This window comes from Xenia sp. Carnegie-2017, unplaced genomic scaffold, assembly GCF_021976095.1.
Source record: "Xenia sp. Carnegie-2017 unplaced genomic scaffold, XeniaSp_v1 HiC_scaffold_2, whole genome shotgun sequence".
In the NCBI taxonomy this organism is placed as follows: domain Eukaryota; kingdom Metazoa; phylum Cnidaria; class Anthozoa; order Malacalcyonacea; family Xeniidae; genus Xenia; species Xenia sp. Carnegie-2017.
The window spans coordinates 673,108-695,349 of NW_025813482.1; the positions used below are offsets into that span (position 1 = coordinate 673,108).

The 22,242-nt window shown below is 37.2% G+C and overlaps 4 protein-coding genes and 1 long non-coding RNA gene across 5 annotated transcripts; all 5 read right to left on the minus strand.

Moving 5' to 3' along the window:
• Positions 1–798: 798 nt before the first annotated feature.
• Positions 799–1,425, minus strand: LOC124440411. Its single transcript, XM_046990808.1, has one exon. The coding sequence runs from the start codon at positions 1,423–1,425 to the stop codon at positions 799–801; it is 627 nt and encodes a 208-aa protein (XP_046846764.1).
• A 1,305-nt stretch (positions 1,426–2,730) lies between these two features.
• LOC124440688 (synapse differentiation-inducing gene protein 1-like) lies at positions 2,731–9,281 on the minus strand. Its single transcript, XM_046991105.1, has 4 exons — positions 9,156–9,281; positions 4,389–4,763; positions 4,141–4,269; positions 2,731–3,208 (listed from the first exon to the last, which is right to left on the minus strand). The coding sequence occupies exons 2-4, from the start codon at positions 4,761–4,763 to the stop codon at positions 3,065–3,067; spliced, it is 648 nt and encodes a 215-aa protein (XP_046847061.1). The 5' UTR covers positions 9,156–9,281; the 3' UTR covers positions 2,731–3,064.
• Positions 9,282–11,830: 2,549 nt separating this feature from the next.
• On the minus strand, positions 11,831–14,973 carry LOC124440127. The gene is made up of 8 exons (XR_006946566.1): positions 14,749–14,973; positions 14,489–14,632; positions 13,991–14,173; positions 13,417–13,776; positions 13,139–13,260; positions 12,975–13,054; positions 12,598–12,905; positions 11,831–12,150 (listed from the first exon to the last, which is right to left on the minus strand). It is a non-coding gene; the product is annotated as an uncharacterized LOC124440127 (long non-coding RNA).
• A 245-nt stretch (positions 14,974–15,218) lies between these two features.
• On the minus strand, positions 15,219–16,487 carry LOC124440414. The gene has a single exon (XM_046990812.1). It carries the CDS (start codon positions 16,485–16,487, stop codon positions 15,219–15,221), a length of 1,269 nt encoding a protein of 422 aa, XP_046846768.1.
• Positions 16,488–16,946: 459 nt separating this feature from the next.
• Positions 16,947–19,142, minus strand: LOC124440415. The gene is made up of 3 exons (XM_046990813.1): positions 19,073–19,142; positions 18,526–18,729; positions 16,947–18,484 (listed from the first exon to the last, which is right to left on the minus strand). The coding sequence occupies exons 1-3, from the start codon at positions 19,140–19,142 to the stop codon at positions 16,947–16,949; spliced, it is 1,812 nt and encodes a 603-aa protein (XP_046846769.1).
• Between the last annotated feature and the right edge of the window lie 3,100 nt (positions 19,143–22,242).

The window sequence follows — 22,242 nt, forward strand, 5'->3', positions numbered from 1 at the left end:
GAAGAGTAGTGCCTTAGAAAATTGTTTTGGTTTTGTTGATGGGACAGTACGTCCAATTTCTAAACCTAGTCAAAATCAAGGAGTTCTTTATAATGGCCATAAAAGAGTTCATGCCATAAAATTTCAGTCAGTGCTGTTCTAAACGGTCTTGTGGCTAATCTCTTTGGTCCTGTGGAAGGTAGACGCCATGACAGCGCAATGCTTGCCCAATCCAGTTTAAATAACAAGCTTCAGCAGCTGGATCATTTGAACAACGAAACTCCTGTTTGCATTTATGTTGACTCTGCCTATCCTCATCGACCTCTACTACAATGCCCATTTAACGGAGCAAGAATAACTCCTCAACAGCAACAATGGAACAAAGCAATGAGCAGTGTAAAAGTGTCTGTCGAATGGATTTTTAGGGACGTACTTAATTATTTTAAATTCCTTGACTTCAAAAAGAACCTAAAAATACAACTTAGTACAGTACGGAAAATGCACACTTGTTGTACCTTACTTCATAATGCAAGAGGCTGTTTTTATTGGTCTACAACTTCACAGTTTTTTGAACTTCAACCTCCATCTATACATGAATATTTTGTGTAAAAAGTTCAAAAATATTCAATCTTATCAAGTTGATTAATTGTTTAATGGACAGAGTTAAGTCATCAGGAACATTTTTTAACATCACTCAAATATACTCTTGTGGATAACTTTATGAATGTTTCGTCTATAATATCAATAACAGTAAATTGTTTATGTGAAAAAAGCTTGGTCTACTCTCAAGCAAACTATGCACTGTTTTAACAAAACATTTCAGTCTTTTTTAACAATATTCTGCATCGATGTTAGTAAAGCAGTGTTTTGAAGTTGCAGTTGATGTATTAGTTGCTCTTGCTGCCTTTGCTGAGCAGCAATGCTGTCAGTTAAGGTTTTAGTGAGAGCGTCCTGTTGAGAAATGATGTTGTTTTGTTGTTGCTTTCTTTCATCAGCTTTAGCTTTTCTCAACATCAAGTCTTCTCTTTTAAGTTCTGCATCAGCTTTTGACTTTTGTTGTAAATAGGCAATGGTTTCACTTCCATTGGATGACATTCTTCTTTTAGGTTTTTCACCATCTTTACTTTGAGATTTTCTTTTGCAAGTTTCAGCTAATGTTTCCATTGACTGTTGTCTCATTTCCACAGCCTTTTCTACTTCTGCAACAGAGTTTTGTTTTTGTTTCTCTTCCAAAATTTTCTCTTCATCTTTATTTCTAAACAATTGAATAATTTCCTCAATGGAAGTTTCTACTGCAGATGGCTCTGGAGAGATCCCAGAAGCTTTTTCCTCCTCTCTTAATCTTTTCTTTTGTTGTTTTTGAAGTAAAGTGTAGTGGTCTCGAACAGACTTTAGCGTCACGTTAAACTTTGGGCTATCCATATCATTTAAGGAATCACTGATCATTTCCCGTGCATTACCTCGTTGCTGTGATCCTTTTTTGAAGTTCCATGGTTGACAAAGTACATTTCACGAACTAGATTTTTTATTATGCTCATTTGTCCAAGTCATTGCTTTTTTGCTAAAATTACAAAAATAATTAAGAATGCAAAGGAAACCAAACAAATAAATTAATTATAAATTTATAATATTTCGTGTAATATGAAAACAATTAGTTGAGTTGTAATATTTGAAAAAAACAATCGATTTAGTACTCTGTGTGTTAAATAATTTGCTCTTATCTCAGTACAAACTGAACATAACAATAACCTATTGCTAAAAAATGCTTTAAACACTTAAAACTGTTGGATTCCTACCTTTTTGTGTTTTCATGTTCATCCGCCATCTTGAACATGCAGGACGCGTCCAAAGAAGACGATTTCACGGCGTCGTCGCCAAAGGAAGCAGCCAAAATGTTAAGCATGCGAATTAGCATTACCTCCCAGCGTCGTCGTCAAAATGTGAAGTTTCGTAAACTCACTATAGAGTCGAAACAATGACGTCGATTGAGCGTCGGTATTTCGACTTGGAAAGAACGCCGAAAATTACGTCGATGGACGTCGCGACGTCATTTCGACTCGATTTCGACTTCGATCGGACGTCGATTGCCTACTGGAATGTCTTTTAAAAAGTTTCTTTTGCACTAAATTCAGCCTTTATATGATTCATTCTTAGATATTCAAGAAACTATACGAAAGCTCTCGCCTTACAATTTACACCTGAAAAATCAAACGCCATATCCAAGGCTTGTTAAACATGTTTCTCTTTAAGAAGAATCTCGATTCAGAGTCACGCCGAATTCGTACATTCCATTGACACAAATGGCACAAAATTGAAAAACATTGCTGAATCTGACAAGTATTTTAAAGATATACAAAAAATATTACAATGTTTTACTGCATATGCCATGTTGGTACCGTAAAAAGTTAACTGAGTTAACAGGCTGGGAATTGACAGACGACAAGTGGGAGGAATTTGGGAAAGTATGTAAAATAAGAAATTCCATAATAACCGAAGGCTATGTCTTTTCCGAGAAGTAGCTATAGTTTTTATACGGATGTAGCACGAAGGGCGAAGTTTGTGCTAAGAGACAAATGTGATAATAAATTGTGATGATTTTTACTGCAAAGATTCTTTGAAGTATTGTGATAACGTGAAAATTCACATCAGTCAGTTATATTCAACAGTTCTGATTTTGCCTTCATCTTGGATAACTAGTCCAATGATAGATGATTTTGTGCATGATTAGCTACATGAAAAGGTCCGTTTTAATTTTTGTTTGGTCAATTTTTTTGTTGATTTACTTAGAATACACAGTTTTTATATTCTCGTCTGATTAACCTTTAGTAACAAACTTTTTGCTTTTTGAAATATTCGAGCTATATCGGCTTCTATTTAGTGTAGTTCAACTGCCGTATATATTTAACGTTATCCTAAAGTTCATGACTATTTTGTGTGTACAGACCGTAACATGGCGTAAGTATGCAATAAACCGTCTTTCCATCTTCAAGCGCAAATTTATTGCAATGAAACTTATAATTCTAAGTGAAAATTAAAATGAAAATCAGAATGAAAATTAAAAGTGACAACTGTACAATTATTTACTTTAGCTGCTCACTATTACTATCACTATAGCAGCTGAAATAAGAAGAATCGTTCCAATAACTATAGAAGCGATAGCCAGTCTTTTGGCCATTATTGCTGATTTCATGGCACTTTCATAGTCACCTGCATTGTAATCACGTCTTGCCTAAATAAGATGATAAAATTCAGATTATGAGAAATTTAGAAGTTCAAATTTTACAAAACACAATTTTTCTAAAACTGTCTGGCGTTCGGCAACGGAAAAAATCAAATTGAACACAACTGTTTTTGAACATTTCACAAAACACAATTTTTCTAAAACTGTCTGGCGTTCGGCAACGGAAAAAATCAAATTGAACACTTGATTAGCTACACACAGGACAAAATAAATCGTCTCTGTTTGCAAAAAACATTTATGCAAATCGATTTAAAAAAGTTACTTGATTATTGTAGTAAATGAAATTTCAATAGTGTTTGAAAAGAGTTTCCTTGACGTCAAGTTCAATATAGAAATTTCTTACATAGCTTGCTTGAAGTTTTGACAAAATGAGTAAAATGACTATACGAGTATTTTGTTGTCAATTAAGTTGCATAAAAATGCACTAGAGAAAGAAAGGCTGAATTTTCTAGCAAGCAAACATATGTACAACTTATATGAAATAAACACAATAAAACACAGAGGCTGATTGGTCTATAGCTGTGTTTCCTTTAGCCAGGGCTAAACAGATTTGAGCTGAACCAATTAAATTAGTCCATCAATCTAAGAAAATTTGCATATAATTCATGAACACACTTGAGAGGAAAAATCAAAACGTTTCCTTATTATTGTACTTTTTGGATTATTGCTATGTTATACATAAAAATAATGTTTTTTCATGTTTTTACAGGCTAATGCAAATTCTGCGTAGAGGTCTGTGAGAACTCTTGAATAGGTGCGACCCTCAAGTTCTCCCAACAGTCTCCTAGGTTTACGTAAGCCTACGCAAATACTCTCAACGGTCTCCTCGGTTTGCATAAGACTGTGGCAATATCTTCTATATTTCTTAAATGCATGATTAAAATAGTATGGAAATTTTGTGTATGTGTAGAAACAAATACCTGACGTGACATTTTCCGTGCAAAACGACCAAGTGGATGACAACAACACAGACACGCAAAGGTGGACAACCCCATGTAATCATTGAAAACTGGAATTGCTGTTGCCCCAACTGCACGCTGAGATTGGTTCTAAGTAAAAATATCACATTGAACTTTTAAAACACACTTTTTTTTAGTGTTAAGTAAATTTAAATTTAAATTTTGATAGAGTTATGTATTAGGTTGTTTTGATTCTTGTTTGTCCTTACTTGCACAACAACTGTTGTATTATTACTCTGCTCCTGTTGAATCATCGTGTTTGGTTGCTGAAGAGAATAAAATCGAGGATGGTGACTTTGAGGTGCATAATTTTGATTATTTTGAGGCTGTACTAGTGCTGGGTAATTAACGGGTTGTCGTTCAAGAGGGGGAACCAGAAGTGGGTAATCTTCAGGTGGATATTCTTCAGGTAAATCTTCTTCAGTAGGAGGAACAAGAAGTGGGTCATCTTGAGTATGATTTTTGCTAGAAGAGTGGCCGAGAAGTGGGTAATCTTGGGAGACATATCCTTCATTTTGAGTGAACTGTACTTGTGGGAAGGTTGAGGGCTGTTTCTCACTTCCATTCTTGTAAGGTTGCTCCATCTGGCATTAAAAAATCACAAATTTGAATTTGTTGAACTCTATAGGTTATAAGAGAAGAAGGAGCAGTCTTTCATCGTGGAGTGCACAACGGAAGCTCGGTCAGTTAGGAATTACTATATTTAACGTTTATGGAAAGCTTGGCGTCTTCATATAGTCATCACTAAGATTTTTCAACTTACACAACAACAGTTGTTTTGTTATTTTGTTGTTCTTGTGTCATTGGCATTTTTCGGGGAACAACATTAAAGAGGGTAACTTTGAGGTCAGCAACCTTCAATGGTTGATGACATAGAGGGTAGTTAGTGAGGTTATCTTTTTCATTGTGGTAGGAAAGGGGCTGATCTATCTACCATTAGGAAATTTTGGAATATTTATTTTTTGTGCCTTGTCCAACTTATTTATTGCGCAGTGCATAGCTCATGCCTAGTTATTAGTACGTGATAGGAAAAGGCCATATTGAACCGGCAATTCACCGCACACTGGAAAATTTCCTAGGAATATTGCTCTCCTTCTTAAAATCTTGCTGTCCGTTGAAGCCTGGTTTTACGAGCGATTTTTACTGTAACTGTTGAATGCTAATTTCTCATAAAAATTTTCAGAATTGTACTAAAAGTTTAGGGTTATAAGAGTCAGCATTGCAGCAAATAGTTTGATATAAAATGTGTGCCTTTCATACAGTCTACCAACAGCTAAAAATTAAACAAAACTAGTATGTAAAACATGTAACTCCACGTGTAATTTATAACAAGTCAGTTAATTATGTTTGTTCTACGAAATATTTTCATTTTTAAAAAGAAAATTTATCTGGGAAGACAAAATTTCTCATAGGGGTATGTTTTAGTCAACTTTATTCTTCGAGAAGAAAGGTATTCCCTTAAAAAAATATCACTTACTGACTGAGACTGAGGGAAACAGTTATGTGGTTTGCTTATTCGATTAGTAGATTTTAACATATATGGAATTATATTAACTGGCTGACTGATAAAACAAAGTTCGCTTTTCATCCTTCTAAAAAGCAGCTTAAACATGTACAATTGTCCTTTAAACTTGTTTTATATTAAAGTCCAAATATTCTTTAAGGTTTTTAGACATTAAGCTGGCTCAAAGAGCACTGTTTTGTGCAAAATATCCGGCAATTTCGAAGTGATGTATTTCGCCTTCGTACCCTCAATGGCGGTGATCATGCAGGCTTCAAAGATGGCGGCCAAGTTAGCCTTCCAGTTGTAATAGAGTTCACTGGTCAAAATCGGTCAAACCCATTGAACTTTAATAGATGGAAGGCTACCTGCAATAAAAAAGCCTAATATATTTTAATACAATTTTAATAAAGGCAACCAACTTTAAATAAAAAATAATGGTCTAACTTTTTTAGTAAAAAAGTGCAAAAATCACAATTTAAACTTTTTTATACTACTTTGTAGTTATATATCTTTTTACATAGCTAATTTATTTTTTTTTAAGTTTTTTTTTCATTTTTTTTTGTAATTTTATTAAATGCAACAGATTTTAAATAAAAGTCAGTAGTTCTACTTTTTTAAAAAATTATTGCTCAAATGAATAATTAAACGCTATTTGTTTAATTTATATTTACATGACTTTTTACCTGATCGTTCAACTTATACAAATCGGAAACATTCAGCATGTTTTTTGTTTATTTTGAAAGGATTCAACTGGATATATTCAATAATATACATGTTTCTCCACGAATCATTAATATCGTGTATTTGGTTCGTTTAAATTTTTGTCGTACTGTGATTGGTTTGACCGATTTCGACTGATAAGCAAGTGAACTAACATAGTCAAGCTCACTTTCTGAATTGAATGTTTGATCGTTTCGTAGTAATTTTCTAAATCATGATTGAAACTACAATCAGATAGAATTTAGCGAAATTATTTACAAATTCATATATTGACATGATATGGATGCTGCTGTCCAGACTGTGAATTTTTTCAAGAGGGTGAAAAATTTATGAGTGAATTGTAAATGCTTGGCAAAGACGATCTCGCGAGAGACATTTCAATCATTGATGTTCAAAAGCAAGCCATCATTGTTTAGAGTTTTCTCAGCAGAAATTTACATCAAATATCGTAAGTAAAGGACAACTGAAGTGTATGCATGAATGTAAAATATCAAAGTCAATTTATGCGAGTTCGTAATGCGATTTATGTCGATGTGGCGTATGGTAAGCAGATTGATGTTTCTAAATTTGTTGTTGCCGAAGGACTTTTAGCTATGATTTTTTTAAAGCTAAAGAAATCTTGGCCATTATATGGCAGCGAAATTCTACATTCTTCAAATCTATTTCAATGGACAAAACATCTGTAACCATATGGTGCAAAATATGTAACCAGAAGATAATAGTCTAGCGAAATGCCTAATAAACATTTATGGCATTAAGCTGCCCTTAATTGCAAATTTTCACTCTGATAATTTTAGCTTAATATTTGGCAGAAAAAAATTTTGAGTTCTTTCTCAAAAGGTGAATTTGCTGGCACTGTATGTGGAGATGGGTAAAGGGTTACTATAAACTTGCATGGTTTGAAATCGGAGCTTTTCTACATCTATGAACTGTCCCTTGTAGTACCAAATTTGTAACTTAACTCGTTACATATAGGTTTGAATGGGGGTCTCTAGGGGGGTCTATGCCTGACAACTTGGTAGAAATTTTTAAAGACTATATCTGTTTTTGAATAAATTTTATGTTCCTAGGCATGCTAATAAGCCTTATATTTGGCATGATAATGAGCCTAAATATTTGGCAAAACATTCAAGTATTGTTCACTTCAGTTTTTTTTTTTGAAAAAAACGTAAGCAAAATTCGCTGTTTTTACGCCAAAACGATGCCTACAAAAAACATTTTGTATTGCTCTAAAACGCCGAAAATGGCATTCCCAAGGCTTTGAAACTCAAAACTTCCCGGGAGAGAGTACCTTGAACACCCCAGGTGCGAAACGCTTCCGGCGTTCCATGACTGATGTTTGAAAAATTCTAGATCCGCCCCTGTTAGAATATTCATTTACACGATAAAACGCAGAGCACGAAAGATGTAATGATAAAAAATTTAGATAATACAATGACATATATAGAACTGAAATTGTTATGGGGTAGGTTGCACGTGCTCTTTACGGATGAAATTTCGAACAGAAGTTGTTTTTGTACAAACCGAGCACATATACAACGAGATTTCTCAGTAAAGACCCAGCAAGCTAAGTTAAAAGAAGGTATATTTTCTGGTATAACTCGACCTGAAACGAGGCTTTGTTCTTTTCTCGTCGTCGGCATTGTTTTTCATACACTGGTTTTCACTCCTCTAGTTTTTTGTCAGCAAAAAGTGAATCGTTTGAAATTGTGTCACCTGGATTATTAAACGCACTTTCCGAGTATGCTTTCTTCGACTCACATTCGTGCATTATTCTTGCTTCGCTTTCGTCTGGCAACAAAGACGTCGATGTATTTGCCATATATATGTCTGCGAATTTGAACTGCATTTTGAGATTGTTCTTTTGTCTTATAGTATTTGTTTTAATACTAGGTTATAGGTGTACTTTTCGAATAACATAAATTAACATTTTTTTGAATAATTTACATATCATATGTATGACACATGTTTCAAGATAATGACTTGACAGAGAGACAGTTAAACGTAATATTTGGAATGAATATTGAACAAACACTTTGCAAACCTGTGAATAATATATTCTACTAACCTGTGAACATACTGCTAACCAGTATAAGAAGTCGAATAAAAGGAGCCTCGCCTCAGAAATAAGAATATTATTTGTAGTATGGCTCACATATTATATTTCTTTATGTTCTGTTTTGTATCACCACAAAATTTTATTCCGATCGAATAAATAGTCAACTATACGATTTGTTAGTTTTCTTGTCTAACCTGCATGATGCAACATTTACGCCATAATTGGTCACAAGAATGTAGAAAACCTTGTTCGTTCGCACTTTAATACTGTTAAATTACTGAGCGTGTAAGTGAATATTCTTTTGTAAACTTGTATTCGATCCTTCGGGTTGCTTATTGAATGTCTTTTAAGTATTATTGAATTTTACCTTTTATTTTAAGTCAAAATCAATCCAACTTAACTTTCTCAAATTCCGTTCGTTACATAAATATTCCATAGTTATATTGTTGTGCCGCAGCTCTTATTGAATGTTTATTTTCTTAATTGCAGGGCAGAAGGTGTATTTTAATACGAAAGTATCTTTAACCAAACACTTTCGCATGCAAGTAGCCCGAGTAAACGCCAGATACGCGTCAAACGGTTTCCAATCGTTCGCATTTTATTTCCGTATTTATCATAACAAAATCATCCCAACAGCTATAAAAAAATGAAGAATTTCTTGTAGTTTAGGGCAAACGTATTATCGAAACCTACCTTGTTTTTGAATGTGGTAGTTATCTTTAAAGATCCTTTTAATAAAAACGTTAAAAAAACAGAACAAGTCCTGTCGTTTGACTGTATGTCTGCGTATGAAATTTTAGCGGAACTGGTGTAAGTTAAAAGAATGCATTAGAGCAGCTCATTTTAAATTTTAAATACTTTCATTGTAAAGTTATTAGTGAGGAATTTCTAAAGAATATTTAAGAAATAAATTATTGTCAATAAGACAATAAAATATTTTGCTGTAAAATATTTTGAATTGAAAATATATTCATCCTATCTTAGCCTGACTAAACCTGTATATAATTGAAACTATATTTATACCAATGAAGCCTGTCTAAACCTGCTGTATTCAAGATACCTTAAACTGTTTAGGTTATTAAAATTTCTTTGTTTCATAAATTTGATGCTTTACAAAACTCCTTTAAAACTAAATCAAGCAATTTAACATTTGAAGTGACAAATTTTTCCTTAGTCGTTTTCATTTCGTTTCGTAAATGTTGCAGAATTGTATTTCTCAACAAGTCGAATTATGTGAAATTTTTCGAATATTATGGAGAAAATAGCACCTCTAGACTCTTCGCGCATTTATTCCGTTATTTGTTTCTCAAGCGACCCGAAGGTCAGGGCAGTACAATGACTCCGACAGGTTGGAGGAGAGGGGGCAACCAAAATTTTTCGAATGAAAAATTAAAAATGCAAATATTCTACGTACATTAATAAAAAAAACTGCTCATTTTAGTAATTTGTTAATCTTATTTGTCACAGTACGGATCAATTATCATTTATTTTAAATGTAGAAAAGTATGCATTGGTTTATGGGGCGCCAAGCGTAAAAAAATGTTTTAACTTATGAGTGTTGTTTTTCATTATTAGTTACATAATTTGTTATAAACATACAAACCAGAGATGATTTGCATATCATCATCGCATTATTTGCAAACCATTCATAAATGGTTTGAAAACAATCCGTGGATGGTTTACCTTCTAACTAAATAATCCATAGATTGTTTGTAAAACAATGACGGTCAATTTTGGTTGCCTGCAAACAAGACATAGATGGTCTGTAAACAATCCAAATATGGTTTGCATACAATGTGAGATTATATGCGCGCGCCAAATGTTAAATAAATATGGCCGGCGTCGAATGTAAAATAAAGTTGCTTGAAGCAAAATTGACGGGTAGAAATACGGGGGAGAATCTTTACTTTATTATCAAATAGCGCCAGAAACCTTTCAAGTTTCAACAGCACTAAACAAAACCAAAACTAAACACATTGTATAAAAAATCTTTCCATAATGCTTGGTTAAGTCGGTTAAACGCAATATAGCGAGAGTCACGGAAGTCTTACACGAGCAACCCGACAATGACACTGAGAACGAAATTATACAGGAATCGAGACGGTACGAATTTCAATGAATTTGCGCTAGTGATTGTTTTGATTTTATAAACATGATCTGTATATTTTATCATATTATGGCAAAGGACGACCAAAAACTGATGTAAAACCTGATCAAATTAGGGAAATGTTTGACCTAGGGTTCACTGTTTCACAAATGGCTACTCACTTTCATATGAGCAGGCCTACAGACTACAGTCTACAAGCTCTTAGGTGAAACAGACGTTGAATATTCTTCAAGGTTTACCAACATTGATGATTCCCATCTTGATAAAATTATCGCAGAAATTAAAGAAACTCATCCAAATGCTGGCGAAATTATTGTAATGGGCCATCTTAAAGCAAGAAATATCAGGGTACAAAGAAATAGAGTCTGAGCATCAATACAAGGCCCACAAGGCCCCATAGAGCGTAACTCCAGAAACTTTCATCCAAGAGTATACGAGACTCCTTGCCCTAATTATATCTGGCACCTAGACGGGAACCATAAGCTTGTAAAATGGGGATTTGTCACTAAACTTGGAATTGATGGTTTTAGCCGACTTATAACATATGGACAAACATCAGACAATAACAAGACTGATAATGTAATAAGGAAATTTCTTGCAGCAACAGCTCAATATGATTCTGAGGAGAACACAGTGTTATAGCTGGTACATCTGTTCGTAACCAACGGGTTGAAAGATTGAATGGTGATGTCAAAAGCCAGTCAATCATTTTGCTGATACAATCAGAGAACTTGAATTTGAAGAGAAACTTGATATGACAAACAGTACTGATAAATTTTGCTTGCACTATGTTTGTTTTTTTCCCCGAGGATTAACAGGATTTTGACAGAGTTTGTGAATGCCCACAACTCACATAGCATTTCCACTGAAGTTTCTGCCACACCACTGCAGCTTAAGTTTGCTTACAGACACCTTACTCAGTTACGTCACTTAACATTGCATTCCACACCATATCCATCAGTTTTAGCCCGGGAACTTCTGAGGAACCCTGCCATTTTGCCTTACGTTGAAGTCTTACCCTCTGTATCTCCCCTTCCTGATGTGGTATTGACCCAACTGAGAGAAACAATAAACACTTTAGCTGTGTCCAATGACAAAGGGAAAAACATTTATATGGAAACTGTTCGGTTTGCGGAAAATTATCTCACTAATTCTACCAATGGAAATGTGCAAAATGCTTAGCACATCATTAAAAAAGCACAATGTCAGAGATGAAAAACAGAAAGTAAAAAACTAAATAGGTAATTCAATAACAGTGGGACTTCGGTTAATATGCCAAACAATATTTCAAACAATTGGTGTGCTAGTGTTTCAAAAATAACAAGTATTTTTAACTACATTTGAAACCTTCATTTTGAGCATTGTACTTTGTCGATCAAAAACAGTGAAAACCATAAGACTCACACTCCAGTGCTTTGTCCATGGCTGCTGAGAATTGGTTGAACATTAGATGTTTTGTTAGAAGATAAAACTTTATTCCGCATGTGCCAGCTGTAGGGTAACTTGCCTCTAGATCCTCGATAAATGCAACATCTTTTTGCTGGGAAGGCTTCCAGCGACTGACTGTTGTCCAGTAATGAACTGAAAAAGAGCAATACATCTTCTGAATTTTTTATCTAGTGAAACATAAAAAAACATTTTAACTTTAAACATGTTGCAACAAGCGCACAATTGAACGAAGAAATAAAATCCAAGTTTTTCCGACATTGATTGTCAAGTACTGTATATACTCCTTTGAGCGCCCTATTAAGCACTAATTACTTTTAATTGTATGATTTATCAACACACCATGTCAAAATTGTTAAAGACGTTAATACAAAACAACCACGAATCGTTAACGTCAATCTCAAAAATTTATTTTTTGAAAAACATATTAAAAACGTCCTTCTATATTTTTAAATATTCTTGATACAACGCTCAACTGAAAAATCTTTCAAATGAGCGGCGCCCCCGATTGCAAATATTGTATTATAAAAAATAGATATGGCTCGGTTCGTACGTAAATCTTTGATATTCCAAAAAGCTTACCATCGCCACACGCTATTTCGATGTTCTCTTCTATATACTCAAATTGTTTGGTTCGTTTTTCCGACTCGTTTATGCCTCCCTAAATTTAACATGCTGCAGCAAGACATTGCTGTTCAAAACCATATTCGTCGAGACAAATTTCGGCAGAGAGTGCTGAGGAAATTTTCTAGCAGTTTCCTGAACCTTGAAAAACTTTAGTCCTTGCAGAAGTTGATTGATGGCAGATTCTCGCTTCCATATAACTTCGTGAAAAATGGCAGTCGCAACAATCTGCTCTTTTTCCTTAAAGGTAATAGCACCAGTCTAACCTGACAACAGTAAACAAATAGGTCCTTTTGATAACTTGGAATAATGTACTTCGTAGATAAATTGCACACCTGTATTGTTAGACTATGTAGTCTAACACATCTGGCCGTGAAGCTTATCGAGAAAAGTTTTTTTCAGTACATGTAGAAACCTGAAAAAGATTGCAAATATACGCAAAACATCTCACTTTTATATCGCATAAATCATATCATAATTCCTCCACTTGGTATACCACCTCTTGGACCAGTTCCTTTGTTTCTTTATGTGGAACCATTTCGGACTTGCAGAACAAGAGACAGGACTCGGCATTTTGATTCAAAATGTATTCGAACAAGGGCCGACCCATAAATGGAAATCCTAAAAGCATGATACACATCTTTCTTTAAAAAGATCATTTCCTCATATTCTGTTAATGATCCTAAAATCTGATAGTATAGACAGTATAGTACACGATGTTACACGAATATTTCCTTCTAGTCTATGTCAACAAAACCGAAATGTGCCTTCACTTACCTATTCCTCCATTTGCTATGTAGTGTGCAATCATAGTTCCAAAAATGCGGAAGTGATCAAGTCTTAATGCTGGGCCTTTCATTGCCGGCAAAAGATTCGGAATGTCTTCATCAAAAAAACCGAAGTAAGTTTACGTCATGTTATCTGCCAATAACTGGAAAAACTCTCTACGAAGCCCACCGGTGTCTATACCAAGCTCTGTTCCATTGTCATCAAATGAAACATGGAATGTCTTTCTAAATTTGCACCACCTTGTTTGTAAAACATAAATCCCTCTTGCCAAAAATTATCTCTAGAAACTGACAGTATAAATCTTTCCAGTCAACTGTCGTCTGAAGTATTCTGCTGTTTCAAAATTACCTGTAATGAAAACATTTACAATTTTGCACTATTTTCTTGGCGCCATGAGAAAGATGTCACATTTAATAACGTTTTGAAGACCTTTATTAAGACCAGTCAAAACACAAAAACACAGCCAGAACGCCACAGCAAGATGCAACATATATTGCACTTTCAACATAAATTAATGTCATATTTGATGTTTATTTATTGAACCAGTGTCCAAATAACTCACCCAAACTTTCAACAGTTTCAGCTGAATTGGAGAGCAATTCCTCAATGGCAAAATCTATATTGACATTGTCTTTTAATGCCTCTTCAAATTGCTTTACTGATGTTTGAGGAAACATTACTCGTAATGTCTCCAGGTCTTTGCTGTCAACATCAGAATTCCCAATCTAAAGGTTATTAGACGTTGCTACAATTAATAGGAAAGTTTGTGTAAAATGAATTGAATATCATAGAAATTTTTTTAAAAAACCCAACTTTGTTATTGATCATGGAATTTACGTAAATCCCATAATGAATAACAATAATGGTAAAGTGGAATTATATCCATTCACAGATAAAGAATGTTAATTTACGAAAACCAATTATGGATATTAAAAAACTCATTATGGATCTTATATAAAAAATAACGCAACAATGCAGTTTAGGAAAACTTTCTGGGGTATAGAGAACTAACAAAAATAGTGAAAAATATAATTCACTTCAACAATGATTATTACTTTACCATAGAAATAGCTCATGGTTCTTCCACTGTACACCTTATTAAACATTGATGGGAAGTACTATTATCTATCACTTTCTCTTCACTTCTGATGTAAACATCATCATAATCATCTTCATCGTCATCATCATCACCATCACACTTGACCTAAGCAGCAATATTTTATCAGGTAGGTAGTATACTTTTTCTTTTCTAAGTAAAGCATATTCAACACAAATCAACTGAGTTCAATAAAATAACACAGTGAACACTTAAATACTTACGATCTCTGAAACCTTAGATGGCAGTGGTGTGTTTGCCATAATATATAGACTACCCTGTCCAGTCAAGGATGCAACCTCCTGCCCATTCCAGGAAAAACTACAGTTGACAGAAGGTCGTTTCAGCTTCTTCATTCTGGTCATTCCACACAGATAATTATAATCAAGCAGCTCATGCTTCTCCAATGAAAAGACTTGGGAGAATACAGATGTCACTTCCTCCTTCACCTGAAGTGGCATAAACTTGAATCAAACACAATAAATTTTTTATTTACCAAACAATATGAAAAAACATTGTTAAGGACATCTGTCATGTAATTATGCAAACAGATTAATAAAACGTGAGCATTTATAAATAATTTTAAACAATTAAGTAAGTGAATAAACACTAAGTTTTTAGCAACTCTTTATAACTGTTGTTGTTGTTGTTGTTGTTCGTCCATCGCAAGCGATGATGACCATGACCAGTTAACTCAAGTACTAGAAGATTGGGTACGGTGAGTTCTGAGGTGGCTAATGAGCCCAATCTTGGCACGGAATGCTCTTGAACACGAAGGGCAAACCAGAGATGCATCTGATGTTGAAGCACTGGCTGCTCTTGATTTCCGCAGCTCACGTTTCTGTTTGGCATCCACAGTCCGCCTTTCTTCTGATGCTTGACAGCCCTTAAAGATGAGATCGCGCCAGGTTGATCGGTTCCCTGCAAGTTTATCCCATGTTGCGGTGTTGATGTTAAAGGACTTCAGTGAGGTCTTTAATGTGTCCTTGAACCGCTTCTTCTGGCCTCCGACTGATCTTTTGCCGTTGGAGAGCTCACCATATAGCAGCTGCTTAGGTATCCGCTCATCTGGCATGCGAGCAATGTGGCCCGCCCATCGGATCTGTGCTCTCATCAGCAAGGTGTAGATGGATGGCTGGTTGGATCGAGAGAGGACATCTGTGTCTGGCACCTTGTCTTGCCACTTGATTCTCAATATCCGACGGAGACAGGTTGTGTGGTAGTGATTCAGCTGTCTCGCATGCCTCTGGTAAACAGTCCAGGATTCACATGCAAAAAGGAGAGTTGGAAATACTATGGCAGAGTAGACCTTCAGTTTCGTTGCAGCGGTGATCCCTCTACGCTCCCAAACGTTTGTGCGCAACCTGCCAAATGCGGAGCTGGCCTTGGCGATCCGGTTGTTCACCTCAGCATCAATAGTCACGGCTCTGGAAAGAGTGCTCCCTAAATATGTGAATTTGTCAACTGTCTGCAGACGCTGTCCATTCACCAGTATGGTAGGCTCAGTGTAGTGTGTACGAGGAGAAGGCTGATGCATGACCTCTGTCTTCTTGGTACTGATGGTTAGACCAAAGTTGTCACAGGCTGCGGAAAATTTATTCATGCTGATCTGCAACTCCGATTCTGAAGACGCGTTGAGGGCGCAGTCATCAGCAAACAGGAAGTCACGAATGATGGTCTCCTTAACCTTGGTGATAGCTTGCAGTCTACGTAGGTTGAATACGCTCCCATCCATTCTATATTTGATACTGATACCATCTACACCATCGTGATAAGCATCAGTTAACATGGCAGTGAAAACCATGCTGAACAATGTTGGAGCCAGTACGCAGCCCTGTTTGACACCATTTGTGACTGGGAAGGGTTCGGAGTATTCACCATCAGCTAGTACTCTGGCCAACATGCCATCGTGAAATTGACGAACCATCAAGATGAATTTCTCTGGACAGCCAAACTTGGACATAATTCTCCACAGGCCTTGACGGGAGACTGTGTCAAAAGCTTTGTCAAATCAACAAAGGTGGTGTACAGATCTTGGTTCTGCTCTTGACACTTTTCCTGGAGTTGTCGTGCTGCGAAGATCATATCAACAGTTCCACGGCCCTTACGAAAACCACACTGTGATTCTGGTAGCAGTCCTTCTTCAAGGTGGTCTATTAGCCGGTTTAGTAACACTCGGGCAAGAACTTTCCCAGCTATTGATAGGAGTGAGATGCCACGATGATTATCACAGGACTGACGATTACCCTTCCTCTTGTATAGGTGAATAATCGAGGCATCTTTCAATTCCTGGGGGATGGATCCTTTGCCCAGAAGGATTGGAAGAGGTCAGTGAGCTTCTGGATAAATGTGGGACCACCAACTTTATATATCTCGGATGGAATAGCATCTGCACCAGGGGCTTTACCACTAGAGAGCTTGTTTATTGCCTCCTGACTTCTGATTCAACAGGTGGAACATCCATGGTCGTGTTGATGTTGACCTGGGGCAACCTGTCTATTGCCTTATCATTGATGGAAGAAGGACGGTTGAGGACAGCTTCAAAATGTTCAGCCCACCTATGCAAGATCTTTTCCTTCTTGGTAATTAGTGAAGTCCCATCTGAGCTCAAGAGAGGGGAATTTCCTGACGATCGAGGTCCATATATGGTGTTGAGAGCTTCATAGAACCGCTTTGTATCATTTCTGTCGGCATAGGCTTGGATTTCATCAGCCTTAGCACTGAGCCAGGAGTCTCTCATCGCCCGCAGCTTACACTGAACTGTTCTCCGTGCACTGGCAAAGGCATTCTTCTTGTAGACTGAAGTTGGATCATCTTGGTAAGCACGATGAAGTCTGTGCTTTTCATCAAGTAGGGCCTGAATCTCCTCATCATTCTCATCAAACCAATCATGCTGATGTCGGGAAGGGTAGCCCAACACTTGAACTGCAGTTGAGTGAACTGTGTCCCTAAAGGATTGCCAGTCTTCTTCGACGTTACCTCCAGGATTGAAGTTGGCAATTTTGGAATCTAGGTCTGTGGATAGAGCTGCACTTGTTTGAAGGTTTTTCAGCTTGGCAACATTTATCCTCTTTTTGGTCATACATCCCTGTGGACGTCTCTTTGGTTTGATGCGTATGTTCATTTTAGAGATGATGAGTCTGTGGTCAGTCCAGCACTCTGCACCACACATGGCCTTGGTAATTCTGACATCCTGTCTGTCTTTCTTCCTGACAATGATGTAGTCGATAAGATGCCAGTGTTTCGACCGGGGGTGCATCCATGATGTTTTGTTCCTGTTGGACAACCGGAATATTGTGTTGGTTAATAGCAGACCATGTGATGAGCATAACTCCAGCAGGCGCAGGCCATTGCTGTTGCACTTGCCTACCCCACTCTTTCCAATGACTCCATCCCAGGCAGAATCACGGCCTACCCTTGCGTTAAAATCCCCAAGTAGGATCAGCTTATCAGTACTGCGCACGGATGAAAGCATAGTATCCAGATCTTCGTAGAATCTGTCTTTCACATCTTCAGGATTTTTCATTGTAGGTGCATAGGCACTGATGAGTGTGGCCCGTTTACCATCATGTAGATGAATCTGCATTGACATGAGACGATCGTTTGTAACTTTAGGGAGATTGGCAAGCTTTTGCACAAGATGGTTCCTGATGGCAAAACTTACCCCAGACTCTCGGCGCTCATCGGCAGAACGGCCACTCCAGAAGAAAGTGTAGCCGCCTACATTTTCAGTCAGCTGCCCCTCATTAGCGAAACGAGTCTCACTCAGTGCTGCAATGTCGATGTTATATCTAGCAAGTTCTCTGGCAACTAAAGCAGTTCTCCTCTCTGGTCTGTCTGTTGAAGGGTTGTCAAGTAATGTACGCACATTCCATGTGCCTAAGGTGATCGGTGTCACCTTAAATTTTTTCTTTCCTTTATTTCGACCGCTGGTGTGGGATTCCCGCCAACCGCGGCTTGCTGGCCAGGATGAAGGTTAAAGCAAGCTTTTTTTAGGACACCTTTTCTAGTCCCTTCCTCATGTGAGGTGAGCAGTGCATCCCTAAAAAAGGGCTGCTCAGACACCCAGGTAGACGCCGAGTTCACTGCTGCTTCAGTCAGTACGAAAGCGACCATTAGACCTGGGCCGCCTGTGTGCAGGTCTGCAACTACAGCTCCCAGTGTATCCACACCTGCTGCTTCGTCGCTCGCCCATCGCCACAGGGCTTCAGGAAGAAAAAAAATCTTAACTTCTAGGTTGAGTGGTGTTGTCAAGACTTTTGCAAGAATTTATTATAGTGAGGAAAAGCTGGCAGACATCAACCTCACTCTTCTCTGAAATCACATGGATCCAGTGGCAAGACAGTGTCGAGACGACTGGTGGTGACCTCAGATGCAGGAGTATTCGGTTACTGCTAGATGTTATGCAGTCCATCATCGGAGCTCCACCCGGAACCAGACAAGGATAGTTTGGGACAGCAAAATACCAAAACGGAACAAGATGGATGGCGGATGAAGGCAGCACAACGGCGGGTCATGGCAGATGGACCCTGGGACCAACTAACCTACCAGAACAGACAGCACCTGGTCTAACCGCACTGTTCTCCAGCAGTTTAAGGAACAAGTCCTGCCGGCACATAACTCACAAGATGCTCTTGAGAGACCAGGTATCTAACCTACAACAGCCACGAATCACCATGTGTTACCTTGGATGTTTTGGCAATGCTGTCAACCTCTCAAAGATGGTTGGATGAGATAACTTCTCAAAGATGGAAAGATGAGATCACTTTGTCTGGGCACGTCGCTGGCAGTACTGTCTACGGCATTACAAGTAGCAAATGTTGATCATTATCATGATGATAACAAATGGCCAGACAGATGCTTCTCCAATGAAAAGACTTGGGAGAATACAGATGTCACTTCCTCCTTCACCTGAAGTGGCATAAACTTGAATCAAACACAATAAATTTTTTATTTACCAAACAATATGAAAAAACATTGTTAAGGACATCTGTCATGTAATTATGCAAACAGATTAATAAAACGTGAGCATTTATAAATAATTTTAAACAATTAAGTAAGTGAATAAACACTAAGTTTTTAGCAACTCTTTATAACTAGGACTTTCTTGACTCACTTGTACAAAGCTATCAACAAACACATTTACTTTGTAGTAAATGTGTATCTTTCCCTACTATCTCCATTATTTAGCCCACCTGAAGAGCATTCCAATTTGACATCAAACAAATCTTTCCAATTAGTCCCCTTTCAGAAAGAGCATCTCATTGTTTTACTTTTGGAATTGACAAGGTCTTTTCATGAGAAAATGGAAGACAAACAATATTCTTGTTACACGTTCTTAACCGACCAACAAACCAGATGTCTTTTTTTTCTTTTGTATGAACTACTTGAAGAATTTGAAGAAGTAAGACTTCTTGTGGTAGTTGGGGTGCATCCCGAAGGCAATGGATACAAATTAACTTCCAGAGTAGATCTGCTAGGCCTCTCCTGAGTAACACATAGATGTTCAGTTCAGTTTGAATTCACAACATCACAATACATTAATCATACATAACTAAAGGAAAATAATACAATTTTACCATCACAAATCACCTTCAATGTAGCAATTGTTAGAATATAATAGTTACGTCATGTAATCACGTGTTCCGTATTTTATAATTTTCCTGTTCTTACTTTATATATGGCGCTTTCTACACGTGCCTGCTTTGTGTTAAGTTGATATTATTAAATAAACCTTCTTTGTATTAACCAAAGCTTCAGATTATTTTATCAGGTTATGGGCCCTGGACGGTCGCATGTTTAAGATGGCGGAGATCACAAAAATAGAGCCCCTCGATGGCAAAAATTACCAGTCGTGGAAATATAACATAAAGCTTGTGTTGATGGAGCGTGGTCTATGGGGATTTGTTGAAGGAACAGAGGTTGCCCCGGATGACACGGCGACAACAACTGTAAGAAATTCATATCGTCTGCGTTCCGACAAAGCATATTCGTTAATCGCGCTCAGCGTGCAGAAAGATCTACAAGTCCATATTTCGTCGACAATAGATCCTCGCGCGGCTTGGGAAATCCTACAAAAACAGTTTGAATGTGTTTCGATAACACAAATCGTTCGACTTAATCGTCGATTCTACGCCGCTACTATGAAAGAAGGCACTGATATAATGACACATCTAACGTACATGACGTCTTTGGCAGAACAATTGCGAGAGTTAAGAGAAGAAATAACGCCACAGAAATTCGCAACAGTAGTACTTGGAAGTTTGCCAGATTCTTACGACAGTTTTATTTCCAGCCTCAACGCTACCAAACCGGATGAACTAAATTGGGACAATGTGAAAGGTTTACTCATCGAAGAATACAAGAAGCGTGAAGAGAAAGAAAGACAGCGCAAATGTGAAAAGTCAGGTGACAGAAATGAAAATGAAGCACTATTTTCTAAAAGAGGTAATTGGTCGTCCCGTGGAAGAAATCGACGTGGTCAAGGTGATCGCAATGTTGGCAAGTTCAAAGAGAATCAGCACCACGAATCTGGATCAAGTCAAGGTCCGACGTGTTTCAAATGTAGAAAAGTTGGCCATGTGATGAAGAATTGCCCCCTCAATCGTAGAAGTCATCACTTAAGCATTGCAGAGACAGATGGAAAGAAACAACATTTTGATAACATTGCTCTTACTTCCTACTCAAGTGCTAGTAGTAAAGACCAAGACACCAACTGGTTCATTGACAGTGGAGCAACAAAACATATGACTTTTCAAGTCGATCAACTCCTCGACTATAGTGAGTATGGGAAGCCATCTAAGATATACCTTGGTGACAATAGAACAATTGATGCATATGGTGAAGGAAAGGTCGAAATTCCCTGTTATGATGGATCTAATGTTATTACTCTTACCCTAAGCAATGTGCTGTATGTGCCTGAAATCTCGAAGAACTTATTATCTGTACCTGCCATGACTAGGCTTGGAGCCGAAGTGTTGTTTGATAAAGGAAGATGCGTTGTTTCGAAAGATGGCAGAAGTATTACCATTGGGACATATCATTGAAGACAAGCTGTATATGATGAATACACATGAATATGCCCAAGTAGCTCGTACTGATATGCCTTCATTGGAAAAATGGCATTGCAGGTATGGTCATATGAACTACTCCTGCTTAAATCAGATGATTAAAGGGAAGCTAGTTGAAGGTTTGAAATGTTCAAGTAATGAATTCAACAAAGAGTGTGAAGCTTGTGCTCAAGGAAAGATGCATCGGCTACCTTTTCCGAAGAAAAGCATCAGCAAGACAAGCCAACCACTTCAATTAATTCACAGTGATCTTTGTGGTCCAATGAATGTTGCATCCATGGGTGGAAGCAAGTATGTACTAACGTTCACTGACGACTACACCAAATTCGTCACAGTATATTTCATTAAGCGAAAGGCGGAAGTAACGTGCAAGTTCAAAGAATACGTGTCCGTGGTTGAGAATGAATTAGGCTATAAAGTGGGATCAATTAGAACTGACAATGGAGGAGAGTACATCTCGGAATCATTTCGTCAAGTTTGTGTGGAGAAAGGAATCAAACACCAGCTTACCAATCCCCACACCCCAGAGCAGAACGGCGTATCTGAGAGACTAAACAGAACACTACTAGAAAGTTCTCGCTCAATGCTCTACCATGCCAAATTACCACTCCATTTTTGGGCCGAAGCAATAAATACTGCTGTTTATTT